The following is a 21,242-nucleotide window of genomic DNA, read 5'->3' on the forward strand; positions in this document are numbered from 1 at the left end:
CCTACCGTTAACCTTGTATTCCACATTTATATTTGTCCTTGCAAATGGACAACCTCACACTTTTCAGGGTTAAATTCCATCTGCCACTTCTCAGCCCAGCTCTGCATCCTATCTATGTATCTTTGCAGCCGACAATAGCCCTCCTCACTATCCACAACTCCACCAATCTTCGTATCAATCTGTTGCGACGCTCCTGATCGCGCATATCTGGCATGTGCACCGATAATCGGGCATGCATGCGCAGTGCGGCCGAATTTGTTTTATCTGTTCCTTGTCATTTTGAAGGCCGCTCGCAACCGGCATTATTAAAAACCGGCTGTTGCCCTTCCGATTTGCGCGATCAGGAGGGTCGAAATGGACGGCTCCGCGATCCTCCTGACACCCGCCCCACGATCCACCTGTGGGTCGTGCCCACGAGTTTGACAATGCCTGGTCTAGAGGAGGTTCACATGAATGATCATTGGAGTGAACAGTTTGTCATATGAGGAGCGGTTGAGGACTCTGCGTCTGTACCCGTTGGAATTTAGAAGGACGAGGGGGGATCTTATTGAAACTTACAGGATTCTGTGTGGCCTGGATAGAGTGGACGTGGAGAGGATGTTGCCACTTGTTGGAAAAACTAGAACCAGAGAACACAATCTCCGACTATAGGGACGATCCTTTAAAGCAGAGATGAGGAGGAATTTCTTCAGCCAGAGCGGGTGAATCTGTGGTATTCTTTGCTGTAGAAGGCTGTGGAGGCCAAATCACTGAATGTCTTTAAGACAGAGATAGATAGATCCTTGATTAATACGGGGATCAGGGGATGGGGCTGTTTAGCAAAGGGCTAAATCGCTGGCTTTGAAAGCAGACCAAGGCAGGCCAGCAGCACGGTTCAATTCCCGTATCAGCCTCCCCGAACAGCTGCCAGAATGTGGCGACTAGGGGCTTTTCACAGTAACTTCATTTGAAGCCTACTTGTGACAATAAGCGATTTTCATTTCATTTCATTTCATTCTGGGGAGAAGGCAGGAGAATGGGGATGAGAAAAATATCAGCCATGATTGAATGGCGGAGCAGACTCGATGGGCCAAGTGGCCTAATTCTGCTCCTTATGTCTTATTATCTTGTGGTCTTCGGCTCTGCACCCAGGTCCTGATATATTCAAAGTTCACTGCTCTCCCAGGTGCAGCGCCTAGTCTGCCTGGCCCACCTCATGATCCACTCCTTGTCCAGGAAATGGTGCAAACGCATCACCATCGCCCTCTGCAGCTCGTTTCCCTGGGGCTTCCTCATTCGCGCCCTATGCGCTAGATCCACTTCCAGAGGCCGTGCGAATACTGCCTCTGCCAGCAGCTTCTCCAGCATCCTCCCCACACGTGCGCCAGTGACGCTGCCTCACTTCCCTCCGGCAGACCCACAATCATAATATTCTGCCTGCATGACAGGTTCTCCAGGTCTTTGACTTTCTCCTGGAGCCGCTTCTGCTGATCCCGTATCAGCCCCATCTCTGCTGCCATTGAGGCGAATTGCTCCTCATGTTCCTCCTCCATCTTCTGGATCGCCTGACCCTGGGCCTCCAGCCTTGTCTCCACGCGGTCATCACCGCCTTAATCGAATCCACCACCCGGGCCAGCTCCTCCAGATCCTCCTTGCTTTGGTGGGTGAACATCCCCTTCAGGAAGCCCACCAGCTGCTTTGTTGACCACTGAGCCGGCAGAGCTCCCTGACCCTCTGCCATCTCCACATGACACCACACCAAATTTTGCAGTCTGTTCCCCTCTTTTGCGACCACTTTTGGCCCTCGGCTCCATACACCAGTGGGTCACTCTCTTCCACTAACTCCCCTGCACCTTTTTGCCTCCTCACATCCACCTGTTAACCGGGGAAAGGGTCCGAGAAAAACGCCACAAGTGGGTGCAACCAAATATGCGACCACTCACACCATGGGCGCCCCCAGAAGTACCAAAAAGATTTTTACAACGATATAGGAGTTTTATGGTCACCATTGATTCATTCTAAATTAATTGAATTTAAATTTGTCAGCTGCCATTGTGGAGTTTAAATTCCTGTTTCCAGAGTAATAGTCTGGCCCTCTGAATTACTAGTCCAGTAACATTGCACATAAACCATAGAAGAACTCAAACATTGCTGATGAGACAGCATTTTTTTGCCCATCGCTAATTGCCCATTAGGTGATGGTTAGTTGCCTTCTTGAACTGCTGCAGTCCATATACTGTTTGGGTCGGAGCTCCAGATTTTGACTCGCCAACAGTGATTTGGTTTCAAGTCAGGATTGTGTGGCTTGGCGGGGAACTTGCTTAGGTGGATTGGCCATTAGAACATAAGAACTAGGAGCAGGAGTAGGCCATCTGGCCCCTCGAGCCTGCTCCGCTATCCAAAAGGTTAGGCGGGATACTGGGTTACGGGGATGGGGTGGGCTTAAGTAGGGTGCACTTTCCAAGGGCTGATGCAGACTCGATGGTCCGAATAGCCTCCTCCTTCACTGTAAATTCTATGATTCTAAGTCTTGTTAAGTTGCGGCAGTGCCTCTTGCGAATGGTTCACACAGCTGTCATTGTGGGTTGGTGGTGGATGAGAAGCCAATCATGCGGGCTGCTTTGTTCTGGATGGTGTCAAGCTTCTTGAGTGTTGCTGGACTTGCACTCATCCAGGCAAGTGGAGAGTATTCCATCATACTTGAGTCTTGAAGAGTCAGGGGGTGAGTTACTTTCACTCAAGAATTCCCAGCTTCTGGCCTGCTCTTGCAGCTGCAGTATTTAATATGGCTGGTCCTGTCCAGTGTCTGGACAATGGTAATCCCCCCAGGATGTTGATGGTGGGGAGTCAGCGATGGCAATACCATTGAATATCAAGGGGAATTGTTAGCACCATGTTGCTGTACCCAGTGGACAAATTGATCCTGCTGTAACACATGCCTTGGAATGGAAGGATAATTTTAAGATCGTGAACCTAACCTCCTCAGCATTTTCTTTCATATGGACCATAAATGTCCCAAGTAGCCCATCAAGATTTATTAATTTATGCAACAAAGAAAACGTGGTGAAAACCTTTAATAAATCTGCCAAATATTAGGTAGGATGTAGTACACAGTAAATTTAAGGTGTTTAGTGGCAGTAAATCATGTTAGAATAAGTAATGTGTACTCCCTGACTGCTTTTGTTTATTAATAATAATAATAATAATAATGATCGCTTATTGTCACAAGTAAGCTTCAATTAAGTTACTGTGAAAGCCCCTAGTCGCCACATTCCGCGCGCTTGTTCGGGGAGGCCGGTACGGGGATTGAACCTGTGCTGCTGGCATTGTTCTGCATTACAAACCAGCTAATTAGCCCACTGTGCTAAACCAGCCCCTATGTAGCATATTTATGTAGCATATTTAGTTTCTATTCAATTTCTTTTCTAACTTGGAGGAAAAATGTCAGCAATTCCTTGAAGGAAGAGGAAGCATAGCTCTCTAAAATATGATTGGTAAATTGTGACATTTTATTCTTTATATAATTGAATATAGGTTAACTCATTCCTAAAAATATTTTGGCTGGATTCTCCTTTCCTGAGTCTAAGTGTTGACACCGGGGCAGAATTCGTGGACTTTCATGACCGCAACTCAGGTGGCCAAACCCAGATCGGAGGGACTAGCACCATGTGGACACAATTGATTCCAATGAAAAACTGCCAAATTCACCGGGTTGGTGATTGACACTCGGGAGGCTAAGCTACAACCACATAAACACATTATAATGCCCACACACACTCATCCCAGCCAACAAGATGGCACTGGTTGTGCTAGAGCGCATCCATACAGCTGATAGGTTGGCTGGGGCCAGAGGGCATCTGGGGGGGACACGCCTATACGACCCATGACCCGAAGTTCTCAGTGGGCTGTCAGCCACATGCGCAGCTATTTGATTGCCTTTCCAGCTGTGGCAATGGTGCTCCATGCCCGTCCAACCTGACCCCACAGCCCACCTCCTGGTCACCTCTCGCCACTCCCGGCCCTGGCAGACGTGCCCCCCCGGCCAGTGGCACAACTGTCAGCAAACTATGATGGTGTTGGACACCTTTCTTGCTCTCTCAGCAGCCACGACACGGGTTTCATGATTTCTAAAAATGCAAGTGAACGCCGCTGTCGGGAACTCGGCCCATCGGAGGCGGAGAATCGCAGAGGCCCGGGAGAATACCGCTAATAATATGCAAACGGTGTTTACTGTATGTGCGTTCTGGACCGCATTGACGCTGCTGTCGAGGTGATGGAGAATTGTGATTTGCCGTCAAATCGGCACCTGCCACGCATTTGCCATCAAGAACCTATTCTCCACCTAATCGTGTGTCCCAACTTCGGCGTCAGCCAACAGAGAATCCCGTCCCTTGTTTTAGAGGTATCTCTGCTCCATTCTGAATGAAAATATTTATTGCCTTTCCCAGGTAGCCATAGTCTATTAATACAAGGCATTCAAAACAGAGACTAATAAATTCCTTAAACCGTTATTCTAATTTAATGGGAACCTGGTGTTTTAATTCTGTGAAGTGTTCCAAATACATTTTCAGCGAGACTAGAGATTCATGGGTTGAGTTTTTAAAAAGACATGGTTGCTAGAAAAAGAAGCTAGTTGCTTTTATCCATATGTTAAGTGGACTAAAACATTTCAATTATACACAGTTTATAATGATGAACTGTAATTGGTCCAGGATATATGCGATAGAAATGTGATGGTCCTTTCAATTGATTCTTGTTCCATTGTTGCAGCTCTGATTTATTACTGTGCCAAATTGGTGCTAGGAATTATGTATGTGCATAAATCACTGAATTCACACTGAAGTAAAGTTCAAGTGTAAAATATTGATTTTTCTATGATTTAACTGTCACTAAGTAATGTTTTATTTTCAACAGTCCGGATTACACCCCCATCAACGTAGCGATATCTGAAGCATTAACAAAGAAAACAATCCTTGATTTTGTTCATTTTTCTGGTTCAAGAATATCATCCCCTGAAATAACTTCTTCGACAATGTTAAGGCAGTCGCAACATATTTTTAATTTTGATAAAGAAAATCTTGACAACTGTGCTTCACCACAAAAATTGTTGGTTAATCAATGTCGAGATGATTCACAGGAGAAAGTCTCTAGGCTGTCTCTCAACAGAAAGGGCAATCTGCACAGGGCTGCAAGTTCTTTCTATCGGAAGCGGGAACAGCTTTATCTCGCCCCTCTTGAGAGAAAATTGTTTTTTGAAAACAAGCTTTCCAAATGCGCCAATGTCGATGAACAACATGATGTGAAAAGTGCAAAGTCTCAAATGAAGAAACAAACTGAAGCAAAAGTAAAGCTGCCGGTCGGTTCCAGTTCTAAAGCTCCATTAAATTCAAAAGAAACCCGAATTAAACAAAAAGTCAGAAATAATGGCACTACAGGAATGACCCATCAGAACAAAAGTGCATATTATGGATCTGTAACCAAGACACTTCTTTTCACTTCAAAGGTGAATGGCCTAAAGGTGCAGCAAAAACCTCGAATCCAATTAGGTGCAGCTTTCTTTTCCACAGGCAGAAAATCCCAGTTTTTGCTGAACCAGAAATTGCCAGACCCCAGTGCCAAATCATTTCCATCAAATCGCGGCTTCCAGCATTATCACAGTAAAAGCAACACGAACGATGTCAAGAAAGCTATTAAGGAAGCTCTTCAGGTAGTTAATGACAGTGAAATGACTAATGAGATTCGAGAGAGCACTTATAATATGAGAGCGGAACCAAAAGTGGGAAGAAAAGCTGCAAAATATGCACAACTGCCTGCGAAACTGGTTGAACGTTTGCTTACGCGAGAGGTGAAAATAGTACTTCAGCGAATTGAAGTGGCACGACATCCAGTATCGATAACCAAGGAGAAGACATTGCAAAAGGATGATTTGACAACAAAAGTAAGATAAAAGAATTTTATTAACTTTTTAACTACTCTCCTCCCATCAATATTTAATTAAATGTGCTGCTTGGGATATTTAATGAATGCCCTAGCATAATTAGTGACGACTTAATTTTTTTGTAGCGCTCTTATTTGAAGATGTAAATCCAAATGTGTGGAATGTTGTTTTCCTGTGCTGTGCAGCGTCGAACCCTGTTAAGTCGATTCTCAGAATGGTTGCAACACAAATTCGCCCATTGTATCCATTCTGGCTCTGCAAAAGTATTTCAGCTCCTCTCATTGCCCTCCCCTTTCTCAGTAGCCCTGCAATTTCTTTTCCCTTCAGTTATTTATCCAATTTCTTTTGAAACCCACATTGGTAGCACTGCTGCCTCCGCGCCAGAGACCCAGGTTCAATTCCTACTTAGGGTGACTGTGGAGTTTTCACTTTCTCCCTATGTCTCTGTGGGTTTCCTCCGGGTGCTCCGATTTTCCCCCCACAGTCCAAATATATGCAGGTTAGATGAGGTTATGTAGGTAGGGTGCTCTTTCAGAGGGTCGGTGCAGACTCAATTTACCCAATGGCCTGCACTGTTGAAATTCTAAATCTGCCTCCACCACACTGTTTCTTCCAGATGCTAACCACTCACAGTATAAAAATATTTTTTCTCGTGTCTCCTTTGGTTCTTTTGCCAATCGTCTTAAATCTGTGTCTTCTGGTTCTCGATTATTCTGCCAGTGAAAGTTATTTCCACCTTCCTTATGTCAGTATCCTTAGCTACCCTGGTGATTTATCGACTTTAGCTGGCAGCCTTTCCGATACCTATTCTTTATCAATTTTAGCCCATCTAGTATCTCGGCTGTCTACTTTTTCATTGACGTCAGAGGCATCTTCATCCTTGGTAGCACCGTACTGTTTATGTCTCTAGTGCTATCTGTCTCTCCCAATTATTTGTGAAACTATTTTATCCTTTCTAATGTTCCATCCAGTTTCTATTCCCTCTGTCCCACCCATCCGACCTGTATAGCTCCCACGTCTCCCAGAACCAGTCCCAATTTCCTGGGCATCTAAAATCCTCCCTCTTCTGCTATCTCTCTTGCCATGTAATCATCCGCGCATTCCTATTTCTATGCTCACCACTGGGAGTCAATCAGGTCCAGCACACAAGATCTCATCCCTCTTTCTACCAGTATCATTGGCATTGACACAGACCATGACCTCTGGTTGTCATCCCCTCCTTCAGCATGTTCAGTAGCAACCATGACCTTGGTATCTGGAAGGCAACACTGTCCTGGAATTACAGCTGTAGAATCACCTGTCTGTTAGACTGACTGTAGAATCCTCTAATACTGCTGCTTTCCTAATCTGAGTGTTGTTGATGATAAAGATGTGCTGTTGAATCTTTTGATCTTGCACTCATCAGGACAGGCAAGAATGCCAAATGTTCCTATTTTCATTTAACTCGGTTTTGTTTTCCTTGGAGCAGAGGAAACTGATAGGGCACATGATTGAGCTGTATAACATTAAGGGGTATAGATAGAGAAGACAGGAAGACAATTTTCCCCTTCGTGGAGGGATCAATGACCAGGGAGCATAGATGTAAGGTAAGGAGCAAGAGGTTCAGAGGGGATGTGAGGAAAAAGTTTTTTACCCAGAGGGTGATGGAAGTTTGGAACTCACTGCTTGAAAGGTTGGTGGAGGCAGAGACTCTGATAACATTTAAGAAGTATTTAGATGTGCTCTTGTGATCCCAGGGCATACAAGGCTCTTGGCCAAGTGCTAGAAAATAAGATTAGAATAGTTAGGTGGTTATTTGTGACCGGCGCAAAAGTGATGGGCCGAAGGGCCTTTCCTGTACTGTATGACTGTGAGCTGCAGTTTGAACACACCGCATGCAACTGAACTAATTTTTCAGAACTATAATACGTTTCGGCTGTATAAATTGGATTTCATTGTGTAAGTGATGATTCAGCTGAAGCTTTACTATTAATTAAATGTTTATAGAAATTCAACCTGATGTAGAGCTTCACGGGATTTTATTGTGAGAGATAAGAGTGAGCACATGTGCATGTATGTGATTTTATGTAGTTTGGCAACCTTCCTAGATTTTTTTGAGGAACTATAGCTTTCAACTTTCATATAACTGACCCTAAAATCGGTGTCGACCCCTCGCCGATTCTGCGACCGGTGAAGGGCTAGCAGCCGTGCTAAGTAAAACTCCTGGCTCCCACGATAAAAACAGCTGGCGAATGGCTGGGCCGTGGCCGCGCATGCGCAGGGGGACGACCTGCAGCGGTCGCATCATAAAACATGGTGCCAGCCATGCGCGGACCCGACCTGCCAGGTAGTGTCCCCCTGGCCACCCCCCTACCCCCCCCCGGACAGCTGCACGGCTCCCGCCCGACTGGCGACGCTGGACACAGTCCACAGTGGCCACTTCAGTTTCTCGACCGCTGAGAACACAGGTCAACCGCGCGGTTGGGAACTCAGCCCATCGGGGGAGAGGCCTTCAGGTGACGTGCTAACCCCGTCCCAACGGAGGGGGCGGAGGATACGAAACCTGCGGTAAACGGGCGCTGCCCCCGATTCCGGTGTCAGAAGAGATTCACTGGCCAATCGCCAATTACGAAATCGCCATCTGAACGGTGAATCCCACCCCATATCTGTCCATTGATTGTTGATTTTCTTCCTTTTTAACCCATCTTTTCTTTTCTCTTCCAAATGTAAATTTATCAAACTGTTGCTGTACTGTAAGGTATTTTCTGTACTAAAATTCATTATCATTGTTAACACTTAATAAGCAGAAAAGGATTTTTTAAAAAAGAGGAGACTGCCTCCGATTGCACACATGCTAAACTAGCTGGGTCTGAATGAAATCTTTTTAGAACTGAGATGAGGACAATTTTTTTGTTGCTGGTGTGTGAAATTCTCTTCTCCAGAAAGTAGTGGAAGTTGGGTCATTGAATTTATTCAGCGCAGTTAGTCACAGTCTGGTTAGGCAAGGGAGTTGAAGGTTATGGGAGAAGACAGGAAAGTGAAGCTGAGACCACAATCGCAAGACCATAAGAAATAGGAACAGGAGTAGACCTTTCGGCCCCTCTAGCTCCGCAATTCAATAGGATCGTGGCTGATCCGACATTCCTCACGTCCACTTTCCTGCCCTTTCCCTGTAACCCTTGATTCCCTTACAGACCAATAATCTATCTCTCGGGCATAAATATAAGGACTCTGCCCCCACAGCTTTCTGTAGCAAGGAATTCCAAAGACTCAACCTTCTGAGAAAATAAATTCCTACATATTAGTCCTAATTGAAATTAAGCCTCTCTCATGGGTTCTCTCCCATGAGGATAAACATCCTCTCAGCATTTACCACGTCAAGCCCCTTAAGAATCCCATATGTTTCAATGAGATCACCTCTCAATACTCTAAATTCATAAGACAATCCCTCCATACTGGGAATCATACTAGTGAACCTTTTCTGAACCACTTCAATAAAATAATATCTTTCCTTAAGTGAGGGGACAAAAACTGCTCAATGTACTCCAGATGTGGTCTCATCAGTATGTTATACAGTGGCAGCAAGACTTCCCTACTCTTGTGCTCCAACCCCCTTGAAATAAGGGCCAACATTCCATTAGCCTTCCTGATTACCTGCCGCTCCTGTGTGCTAGCTTTGTGTTTCGTGCACAGGTGCCCCCAAATTCCTTTGTGTTGCAGCTTTCTGCTTTCTCCAGATCAACCACCATCTTATTGAATAGTGGAGCAGGGCCAAATGCCCACTCCTGCTTCTATGTTCCTATGACCTGTGGTTCATAACCCCTCTTGAGTAGTTGTGAACCGTAGTATTGATTAAGTGTTCAAAAGTAAGGTCAAATGGTCTTATCTAAGCCCCCAACTTCAGCCCATTTTCTGTTATACGCTGCATTTCCATGCCCAAGCATCCAATATACATTCTGTACAGGACCAGTGAACCCAATGGTAATAATAGGCTACCAAGGCAGGTCAAAGGCTAGGACTCCTATGGCGAGTAACTCACCATCTGACCCCACCCCCCAAAGCCTGTCCACCATCTACAAGGTACAAGTCAGGTGTGTATTGGAATACTCTTCACTTGCCTGGATATGTGCAGCTCCAACAACACTCGAGAAGCTTGATACCATCCAGGACAAAGCAGCCCACTTGATTGTTCATCCTTCCACAAGCATTCAAACCCTCCACCACCAACGAACAGTGGCAGCCATGTGTACCATCTACAAGATGCACTGCAGTAACTCACCAAGCTTCCTTCGACAGCACCTTCCAGACCCACAACCACTACCATCGAGAAGGACAAGAGCAGCAGATATCTGTGAACCACACCACCTGAAGGTTCCCCTCTCAAGTCCCTCACCACCCTGACTTGGAAATATATCGCCTTTCCTTCACTGTCGCTGGGGCAAAATCCTGGAACTCCCTCCCTAACAGCATAGTGGATGTATCTACACCCGAAGAACTGCAGCGGTTCAATAAGGCAACTCATCACCACCCTCTGAAGGACAACTAGGGATGGGCAATATATGCTGGCCTAACCAGCGACACGCACATCCCATAAATGAATTTTTTTAAAAAGCATCTGTGAAACTGCTTAAAAAAACACCTATTCATAATTTTCTGGAAAAACTGCTAGAAAAATATTAATGAACTAGACCTTTAATTATCAATAACAAAGGCTATAAGCACTTAACACCTCATTGTCTTGTACAAATAGATATTGAGCCATTGACAAAAGAGATCACAGAAAAATAACTTTTTATACCATCATACAACTGTCAGTCGAGCAAAATTTTCTCTTCCCTGCATTTTTGCCAATAAAGTAAATCCTTCCATGGGAATCTTGTTACGGGCCAGGGTTTAGAAAACTCCAAAGTATATCATGGAGTTCACCTCACCCACGACGTTTAATAGATTTTGGTTATGGGGAGAACAAGGGTTCACTCTCCTGATGTTATGCAACAGAGACCTTAAGTATTTTGAAAACAAAACAATGTTTATTCTATGAACCCAGTTAACATTTTGTAAACACAGTGAACATCTTATCAACTACCAACCCATGTAATCTCACAGATACAAAACTATAGGTAACCCTTAATACTTTTCCGAGCAACATCCATAAGTTAAACCCTTTTTTAACAAAGACAGCAGGTTTACATTCTCTACAGAAACAGGTATTACTTTGAAATCATCAAGTGAACTGAAGACATTCTTTAGCTTGTAGAGAGAGAGATCATTACACATCTTCTTGCTTTGAATACAGCTCTTCAACTCTGAAAACGAAACCAAAAACAGAGCCACAAAGCAGCTTTTCAGCTCAAAACGAAAGTGAAAGACAGCCAGGCTCCACCCACACACTGACATTGCAGCTATTTGATAAACACCCATTTCTTAAAGGTATATCCACCTGACCGTCTGGACCCGTGCAGTTACCACTAATCTGTTTTCGAGCTTTATTGCCCCTGCCTTTCTAAAGCAAAAATTGTTTCTGACTGGGCATTTCCTATTGAGTCAGGAAATTTCCCAACTTAAACTACCTGCCTCGATAATGAAAATCCGGCCCTAAACAGTTTGGTGCTGATATAAAGGGGTTTACCTTGCTGTATTCGATTTGTGTACAAGACACCCTGTTGCACGTTTTACTTGAGTGTATTACGCGTTTATTGGAGTGTATTAACACGCCTCCGTTTAAAGGCCGTGTGCTTAACACTACTACAGCTCTGTGTATGTATTTTCAGCTCGGAGTCGCCAGGTGTCGTATTTAGACACCTCCCAAGTATTTCAAGGTCAGGTTCAAAGTAATAAAACTATACACCGATTAGTAAGTTCAAACGATCAATATTTATTATACAAATAAATACGCATGCATACGCTAAAGACTAATACCTATTTCTACTATTAAACGACTAAATACTTATCTAAGTAGGAACCAGCAAGGTCAGGGGACAAGGCCTTTGTTCCTTTCTGGGCTGCACCTTCTGTTCTCTACTAGTCGAATAATGTATAAGCAATGCCGGGTTCACGTAGCGAGCGTCGTTTTGGCACTTACTGAACGATGGCTGGTGCTCAACGGCCGGTGATGGAAGACAGGATCTGGAGTCGGAGTCAAAACAGCAGTCCAAGCCGGAGCACAAAAACAGCAACGGAGCCGGAGCACAACAGACCTGAGCCGGAGTCAACAGACAGAACCATGTGCGGGGTCTATCTTTATAGGTCCCCCAAAGTCCGTGCCTCTTCGGGGCGGGCCTTTACCTGCCATGTATCGATTGGGTCATTTCCCAATCGATGTCTTACAAATCCCCCAATCTGAGGGTCTCTTCTCGATGGGTGGGGCGGTCTCTAGGGTCTTTTGTGATGGATACTTCTGGTGCCGCTTCGTCTGGGCGTCCACACAAAGTATCCATTCAAACCCAAATGTTGCTATTGTGTGTGCCCAGATCTGGATCGCCTCATTACTATGCAAAGCGTTTTGCTATTTACACCTTTGGTTGAGATCTTTCACCTGGCCATAAACTAGTTTCGATACGTGCAGAATGCTAATTAGCCTTTGCAGACTGCTTGTCCTGGCTAAGACTGTTTTCTCCCTACAGTCTTAGCAGTTCTCCATTTTGTTAGCCCAGTGTCCATCTTGGGTGGCTACACCCCCCCTCCCCCAGGAATTTTGGGGCCTACAAGAAGTAATTTTACTTCCTTGAGATGCATTTCCTCTGCAACATTAGCAAACAGTAATCTGCTTAAAACAAATATTTCAAACATTTATAATTTGGGCACCATTTGTGTGGATTTTTAAAAACTTTACCTTCAAAGATGCAATGAAAATGTGGTTTATACACCGAGGCTGCCACCAAAAAGACAATTTGTTTCAACTGCTGGACCTTCAGCTGCTGTTACGGGCAGATTATGGCAGATTGGTGACATCACTGGGCTAGTAATCCAGAGGCCAAGACTAATGCTCTGGAGACATTGCTTCAGATTCCACCAAGACAGTTGGTGGAATAAGTTCAATGAATGAATCTGGAATTGAAAGCTAGCCTCAGTAACAGTGACAATGAAACTCAGTAATTGTTGTACAAACCTATCTGCTTTACTAGGGAAAGAAACCGAGCCTGGTCTGTGTGGGTGACCAATGGGGATGGGCAACAAATGCTGGCCTATCCAGCAAAACCATTTCCCATTAAAAAAAAATGTGACCAGGCAGCACAGTGGCTAGCACTGCTGCATCACAGTGCCAGGGACCCCGTTTCAATTCCGACCTAGGGTGACTGTGTGGAGTTTGCACTTTCTCCTCTCTGTTGGTTTCCTCCGGGTGCTTCGGTTTCCTCCCACAGTCCAAAGATGTGCAGGTTAGTGGATTGGCCGTGCTAAATTGCACCTTGCTGTCCAAAAGGCTGGGTGAGGTGATGGGTATGGGGCAGGGGTGTGGGCCTAGGTAGGGTGCTATTTTGGCTGGTCGGTGCAAACTTGATGGAGCGAATGGCCTCCTCCTGCACTTCAGCAATTCTATGATTAGAGCATTTGCTATATGCTTCAGAAGTTGTGGACACGCCAATATCCAATGATTCATCTTTAAAGGCTCCAGATTTGAGTAATGAGATTATCTTTGCCAATTTTCATGTGATAGAAACAATTTTAGTAGTGTCCCATCCCTAGAATAGAATGTGGGATTCAGACACTTGAAAGGAAAGGTTGCAAACCTAAATAGAATGAATGGGAAGAAAGGAACAAAAAAAGATATTCAAACTTATTTCAACTTTGATTTGTTTGGAATGAATATTCTGATATCAGAGTGCCTTTCTTGCTGATAATTAGTGTTTGCATTAATAGTAAATAGTCCAGAGAGCCCAGTAAAGCTGCTAATTGACTAAAGGAATGCCTTTTGGTTTGGATGCCAGGTTGTTTTGTCTTTCCCAGTAATGCACCGTAGGATGTCTTTGTGTTTAAAAAATGCTATATAAATTCAGTTATTATTGAAACCATGCATTTAAATAACATAAAAGTAAATTACCGTGAATGCTGGAATTTGAAACAAAAACGGAAAACACTGGACAATCTCAGCAGGTCTGACCGCACCTATGGAGAGAGAAGAGAGCTAACGTTTCGAATCTGGCTGACTTTGACAAAGAGTCATCCAGACTCGAAATTGTAGCTTTCTACTTTCCACAGATGCTGTCAGACCTGCTGAGATTGTCCAGTATTTTCTGTTTTGTTGCATTTAAATAACACTTGCAAGAGATGTGAACAATAGTGAATGAACTGCACAAACCAAAATGTTAATTTTACTGGTTGATTTTGTATATTTGCTTTGGCAGTGTTGCTAGTAATGGGGCAAGCAATGTTGTTGATCCAGATTAATCTGACTTTAGAAGGTGCTCTCTCAAAAGAAAACTGTTTCAGTTACATCACATGAAGCAGATAAATAGCCAAACAAGCTGCTTGTTTTAATTTTGAACGGCTGATATGTTCTGAATTCCTGTCAAAATAGTGGCATGAATAATGAAGTTATGATGTTGAATAATTTTTCTTGACCTTGGAATATGACCGATGAATTACGAAAAATACAGAGGGTAAGGTAAAAGCTAAAGTCACCATAAGACATAGGAGCAGAATTAGGCCATTCGGCCCATCAAGTCTGCTCCGCCTCAAACCTGACACGTTTCTCATTCCCATTCTCCTGCCTTCTCCCCATAACTCCTGATTCCCTTATTAATCAAGAACCTAGCCATCACTATCTTAAAGACACTCGGTGATTTGGCCTCCACAGCCTTCTGTGGCAAAAAGTTCCACAGATTCACTACCCTCTGGCTGAAGAAATTCATCTCGATTTGAAAGGATTGGCCCTTCAGTCTGAGGCTGTGCCCTCTGGTTATAGTTTTTCCTACTAGTGGAAACATCCTCTCCACTTCCACTCTATCCATCTCGGCGTCTCAGTATTCTGTAAGTTTCAATAGGATCCCCCCCTCATTCTTCTAAACTCCCAACGAGTACAGACCCAGAGTCCTCGAGCGTTCCTCATACGACAAGCTGTTCATTCCAGGGATCATTCTTGTGAACCTCCTCTGTACCCTTTCCAAGGACCGCACACCCTTCCTTAGATACATACCCCAAAACTACTCTCAATATTCCAAATGGGGTCTGACCAGAGCCTTATACAGCCTCAGAGGTACATCCCTGGTCTTGTATTCTAGCCCTCTCGACCTAAATGCTAACGTTGCATTTGCCTTCCTAACTGCTACCTGAACCTGCATGTTAACCTTTAGAGAATCTTTGACTAGGCGTCCCAAGTCCCTTTGTGCTTCTGATAAGCCTTTTCCCATTCAGCAAATAGTCTATGCCTCCATTCTTCCTCCCAAAGTGCATAACCTCTCACCTTTCCACATTGTACTCCATCTGCCCATTCCCCTAACCTGTCCTGGTCCTTCTGCAGCCCCCTGCTTTCTCAATACTACCTGTTCCTCTGCATATCTTTGTGTCATCTGCAAACTTAGTTACAGTGCCCTCAGTTCTTTCTTCCAGATCCTGAGGCACACACTAACCACCAGCGGCCACCCTGAAAAATACCCCTTTATCGCCACTCTCTGCCTTCTGCCAGTCAGCCAATCCTCTATCCATGCCAGTATCTTACCCTTAACACCATGGGTTCTTAACTTATTTAACAGTCTCCTATACTGCACCTTGTCAAAGGCCTTCTGGAAATCTAAATAGATCATGCCCATTGGTTCATCTTTGTCTAACTTCCTTGTTACATCCTCAAAGAGCTCTTATCAGATTTGTCAGACATGACCTTGACAAAGCCTTGCTAGCTCAGTCCTATTTTATCATGCACTTCCAGGTACTCTGCAATCTCATCTTTAATAATGGATTCTAAAATCATACTAATGACCAAAGTCAGACTAACTGGCCTATAATTCCCTGTCTTCTGCCTCCCTCCCTTCTTAAACAGCAGTGTTACATTCACCACTTTTCAGTCCACTGGGACCCTTCCTGCCTCCAATGATTCCTGAAAGATCACCACCAATGCCTGCATAATCTCCTCCGTTATCTCCTTTAGAACCCTGGGGTGTAGTCCATCCGGTCCAGGTGATTTATCCACATTCAGACCTTTCAGTTTTCCCAGAACCTTCTCCTTCGTGATGGTCACTACATTTAGCTCTGCCCCATGACTCCTGAAGTTCTGGTATCCCACGAGTGTCTTTCACCATGTAGACTGATGCAAAGTAACTCTTCAGTTCCTCTTCCATTTTTTTTGTTTCCTATTACTACTTCTCCAAGCCTCATTTTCCTGTGGTCCAGTGTCTATTCTTGCCCTCACTTACCTTTTATATATTAAAAAAAACTCTTCCTATCTTCTTTTATATTACTAGCTAACATACTCATATTTCATCTTCCCTCCCCTTGTTGCTTTTTTAGTTGTCCTCTGCTCATTTTAAAGGCTTCCTAATCCTCTGGCTTCCCACTAATCCTCGCCACATTTTATGCCTTTTATTTTGCTTAATGCTGTCCTTGACTTCCCTCCTTAGCCATGGATGCCTCGTCCTCCCCTTAGCATGTTTCCTCCTCCTTGGGATGAATTTCTGTTGTGCTTCTTGAATAATCCCCAAAACTCCTGACATTGCTGTTCCATCATCTTCCCTCCTAGGCTTCCCTTCCGATCAACTCTGGCCAGCTCCTCCCTCAAGTCTTTGTAGCTATCTTTATTTAATTGTAAAACCACTACATCTGATTCCAGCGTCTTCCTCAAACTGCAGGGTAAATTCTGTTATATTGTGGTCACTGCTCCCTAAGGGTTCCTTCACCTCAAGTTCCCTAATCAAGTCTGCCTCATTACACATCACCAAATCCAAAATTGCTTGTTCCTAGAGGGCTCTACCACAAGCTGCTCCAAAAAACATCTCTTAGACATTCCACAAATTGCTTTTCTCGGGATCTGCTACCAACCTCATTTTCCTAGTCTGCCTGCATATTGAAGTCCCCCATGATTATTGTAATATTGCCTTTTTTACATGCATTTTCTATCTCTTGATTTATTTTCTGCCCCACATCCTGATGACTGCTAGGGGGCCTGTACATAACTCCCATCAGTGACATTTTTCCTTTGCAATTCCTGAACTCTACCCACACAGATCCTATGCCTTTTGACCCTATATCGCTTCTGGCTATTGATTTAATTAAATTTCTTACTAACAATTGTTGCTCGTTCTGGATGAGTGTGCTTAACACTCAATTTGGCTCTGTTTCTTGTTCTAAGCTCTGGAGTCGTCAGGTGCCGTTAAGACACCGCCACAAGCTTCAAGGTGAAGTTCAAAGCAATAAAACCGTACACCAATTAGTAAGTCCAAACAACTAGAGTTTATTATAATACAATTATAATAACTACCCATGCACACGCTAAAGGGTTAAACTTACTCCTACCGCTAAACAACTAATACTTATCTCGAAGGAACTGCTGGGTCAGGGAACAAGGCCTCTCGCTCTGCTCTGGTCCGCAGACTTCAGGTTGTTATCAATTGAAAAGGGGATCAGGAGTGCCTATTTCTGGTAGCGGTCGTCGTTAGGCACTCACTTGTTGGTGACTGCTGCTCGACGGCTGGTAGGAGACAGGAGACTGAACCATGTGTGGGACCTGCCTTTTATATGTCCCAGGGGATCCGTGCCCCTTTGGGCGGACTCCTTTACCTGCTTGGAATCGATTGGGTCTCTTCCCGATCGATTATGTTTGAACCCCCCAATCATGGGGCAGTTCCTCAGTCGCTGGGGCGGTTCTTGGGACTTATTGTTTTGGGCTTCTCTGGCTCCAACGGGTCTGACCTTCCATAGAATGTATCGATCTATGTTTTACTTGCCCTTCGGCCCAACTTGTCCATGCCGCCCCGTTTTTAACCACTAAAATAATCCCAATTAACCACATTTGGCCCATATCCTTCTATAGACAGCTTTCCCATATATCTATCTAAATCAGGGGTGGGCAAACTACGGCCCGCGGGCTGCATGCGGCCCGCCAAAGGTCTTTATGCGGCCCACCAAGATCAAGTCATTAATTTTTTTCTTTTTAAATTTTAAGGTTAATATGGGGGGGCTGTTGGGTTACTGGTATAGGGTGGATACGTTGACTTGAGTAGGGTGATCATTGCTCGGCACAACATGTGTTTAATGTGAAGTTTCTACTTTAAAATATTAATTAATACAAATTAATTGCTTTTTTTTTCTTTAAAAACCTTTTATTTTGGCTATTTTAAATATTAATTATTTTACTTAATATACTATGTGGCCCTTTAAAATTGTGAATTTCTGAATGTGGCCCTTGTTCGGAAAAGTTTGCCCACCCCTGATCTAAATGCTTTTTAAAAGACAAATTTGTACCCCCTCTACTACTGCCTCTGGTTCCAGACACTATCCACCCTCTGCATGAAAAAACTATCCCTCTGGACATTTTGTATCTCTTCCCTCTTACTTTAAACCTATGCCCTCTAATTTTAGACTTCCCTACCTTTGGGAAAAGATGTTGACTACCTTATCTGCGCCCTTCGTTATTTTATGGACTTCTATAAGATCATCCCTAAGCCTCCCACGCTCCAGGAAAAAAGTCCCAGTCTATCCAGCCTCTCCGTGGGGGCAGAAACAGTTAACATTTTAGGTTTATGACTTTTCATCAGAGCGGAAAAAAGGGTTTCAAGAATTTTCTGTTTTTAATTTCAGATTTCCAGCATTTGCAATAGTTTGCTTTGGTGTCTCTCTCTCTCAGTTGAATCACTGTTTCGCTGTTCGCCTTTTCCCCATGTCTGCGTGGGTTTACTCCAGGTGCTCCGGTTTCCTCCCACAAGTCCCGAAAGACATGCTGTTAGGTAATTTGAACGTTCTGAATTCTCACTGTGTACCCGAACAGGCGCCGGAATGTGGCGGCTAGGGGATTTTCACAGTAACTTCATTGCAGTGTTAATGTAAGCCTACTTGTGACACTAATAAAGAAGATTATTCATAGAATTTACAGTGCAGAAGAAGGCTATTTGGCCTTCACCGGCCCTTAGAAAGAGCACCCACGACTCCACCCTAGCCCAATAACCTCACCTACCCTTTTTGGACACTGAGGGCAATTTATCATGGCCAATCCATGCAATAACCTGCACATCTTTGGACTTGTGGGAGGAAACCGGAGCGCCCGGAGGAAACTCATGCAGACACAAGGAGAATGTGCAGACTCCGCACAGACAGTGACCCAAGCCGGGAATCGAACCTTGGATCCTGGAGCTGTGAGGCAACTGTTCTAACCACTGTGCCACCGTGCTGCCGTTGTTATTAAATAGTAATTCTGCTTGTCTGATATCCAGTACTGGGTGACCAGAAATATCCTTCGGTAAAATATTGGGACTGTGAAAGCCATTGTCTTTAGTCCTTGTTACAAGGTCTTGCTTAACCATGGGTTTTGTACCATCTTGGCAATTATCTGAGGCTGAAGCAGACTGTATCCTTGGCATAATGCTTGAGCCCTACGACGAACTTATGGTCTTACATCCATGCCACCATTAACACTGCCGGTTCTCTCTCTCTCTCTCTCTCTGCCCCACCCTCTAATATTACCAGACGCTGCGCTGCCTTGGCTTATCTGCTGCAGAAGCGCTTATCCACACTTTAATTATCTTTAGACTTGACAATTTAAACACAGCCGCGCACCTTGAGTGTTGCCTCGGAGAGACATAATAGAGTCATAAAACACAGAAAAGGCCCATCGGTAAGTCCTTCCAACATGCCTACGGCAAGCAGTAATAATAATAATCTTTTATTATTGTCACAAGTAGGCTTACATTAATATTGCAATGAAGTTACTGTGAAAAGTTCCTAGTCGGCACACTCTGGCGCCTGTTTGGGTACACTGAGGGAAAATTCGGAATGTCCAATTCACCTAACAGCACTTCTTTCTGGACTTGTGGGAGGAAACCAGAGCACCCGGAGGAAACCCACGCAGACACGAGAAGAACATGCAGACTCCACACGACGGTGACCAAGCCGGGAATCGAACCTGGGACCTTGGCATTGTGAAGCAACAGTGCTTGCTAATCACTGTGTTACCGTGCTGCCCTGGAGCTGCTGGGTCTCCTCGTCAGTCAGAACCTGTCGAGGGCAATTGCAAAACTACTGCAGTTTCTTGCCAAATATAACCAAGGACTATAACCAAGATGGATGTTTACGGTTGCCACCGCCCTCTTGTGCATGGTATCTGAAGAGAGAGGGAAATGCCTTTGGACTTTTTTATTACGTTAAAGATACTCTATAAATAAAAGTGAAGGAGAAGGTGCAGTGCTTTTGTTTGATAGATGTTAAAAAATATATTGTTGGAGCAGCAGATGAATATTTATTGTGCACCTGGCCTATGTTTATATCTGACTTTAGAATGCTTGATACCATCACTGGTATCTTTATTGATATTAAGTCCCTTCACGGTATCCCCTTCAAATCATACGTTACCTTTTGTCTATTTCAGGCTCTCTAAATTAAAAGTGGACTGCTATGCCTTGACAACAATAATTAAGTATTTTTCAGGAGAAGAGACACTCATTCTTGGGAGTCTTAGTGCCATTCTAGGCATTTGATAGGGTTTGGCCTTCCATTGTCATGAGCTGAAGTTTAGTAAATAGGTCTTGGAAGAAGAGTTTCTTAAATTGCATTCCATGTACAATCTGGGGTCTTCTGAACATTTAAGATACTTTGGCATTCTCATGTCAAATATAAGTGAATATGGAACTGATATATGCCTTTATCAGTAGGTACTACATTTGTGACAGTTCACTTAATTTGTCACAAAAATAGTTAACAATTTGCCATGATTTGTCCTTTTTCTTGTTTGCACTAAAGGGCATTTTTATTGTGTGGTTTTTGTGCTTTAATATTTATTATGAGTTGAATTTCAGCCAGTATCGGTCTTTAAATTAAACTGAATTCCATGTAAGTTTTATCTTTGTGTTTTTGTGAAAATAGTTATGTTAATGGCTCCAATGCATTCCTCATTAATATTTGAGTGAAGAAAATTGCTTTTTATATTCTCTAGATATCCTGATTTGTTTCATAGATACTGCACTTGATGATGCTCAAATAACATCTATTTTGGAACTTCTAAACATGAGAGTTTAAGTTAATTTACTTAAAAAAGAAAATTATTGCTTTATCATATTTCATTTTTCTTTTCATCTTAAGAGCTTTAATACTCGAGAAACTGGTTTGGCATTTGAAGATGGAAGCACCCCTGAAGGAAATAATGACAAAAATGAAGGTAACCGAGTCAGTCATGACTAGGGCTCAATACGGAATGAGAACTTGTCGTGGT

At 43.8% G+C, this 21,242-nt stretch overlaps 1 protein-coding gene across 2 annotated transcripts in view; it reads left to right on the top strand.

Annotated features, from left to right (window-relative positions):
- esco2 (establishment of sister chromatid cohesion N-acetyltransferase 2) overlaps positions 1-21,242 on the top strand; it is a 78,687-nt gene that overhangs the window by 2,995 nt on the left and 54,450 nt on the right. For both annotated transcript variants that reach the window (XM_038799606.1, XM_038799605.1), the window contains exons 2-3: positions 4,894-5,917; positions 21,113-21,188. In XM_038799606.1, coding sequence (XP_038655534.1) covers positions 4,894-5,917; positions 21,113-21,188 — 1,100 coding nt within the window. The remainder of the gene's footprint in view (positions 1-4,893; positions 5,918-21,112; positions 21,189-21,242) is intronic.

The sequence above is a fragment of the Scyliorhinus canicula genome, chromosome 6 (assembly GCF_902713615.1).
Source record: "Scyliorhinus canicula chromosome 6, sScyCan1.1, whole genome shotgun sequence".
NCBI lineage: Eukaryota > Metazoa > Chordata > Chondrichthyes > Carcharhiniformes > Scyliorhinidae > Scyliorhinus > Scyliorhinus canicula.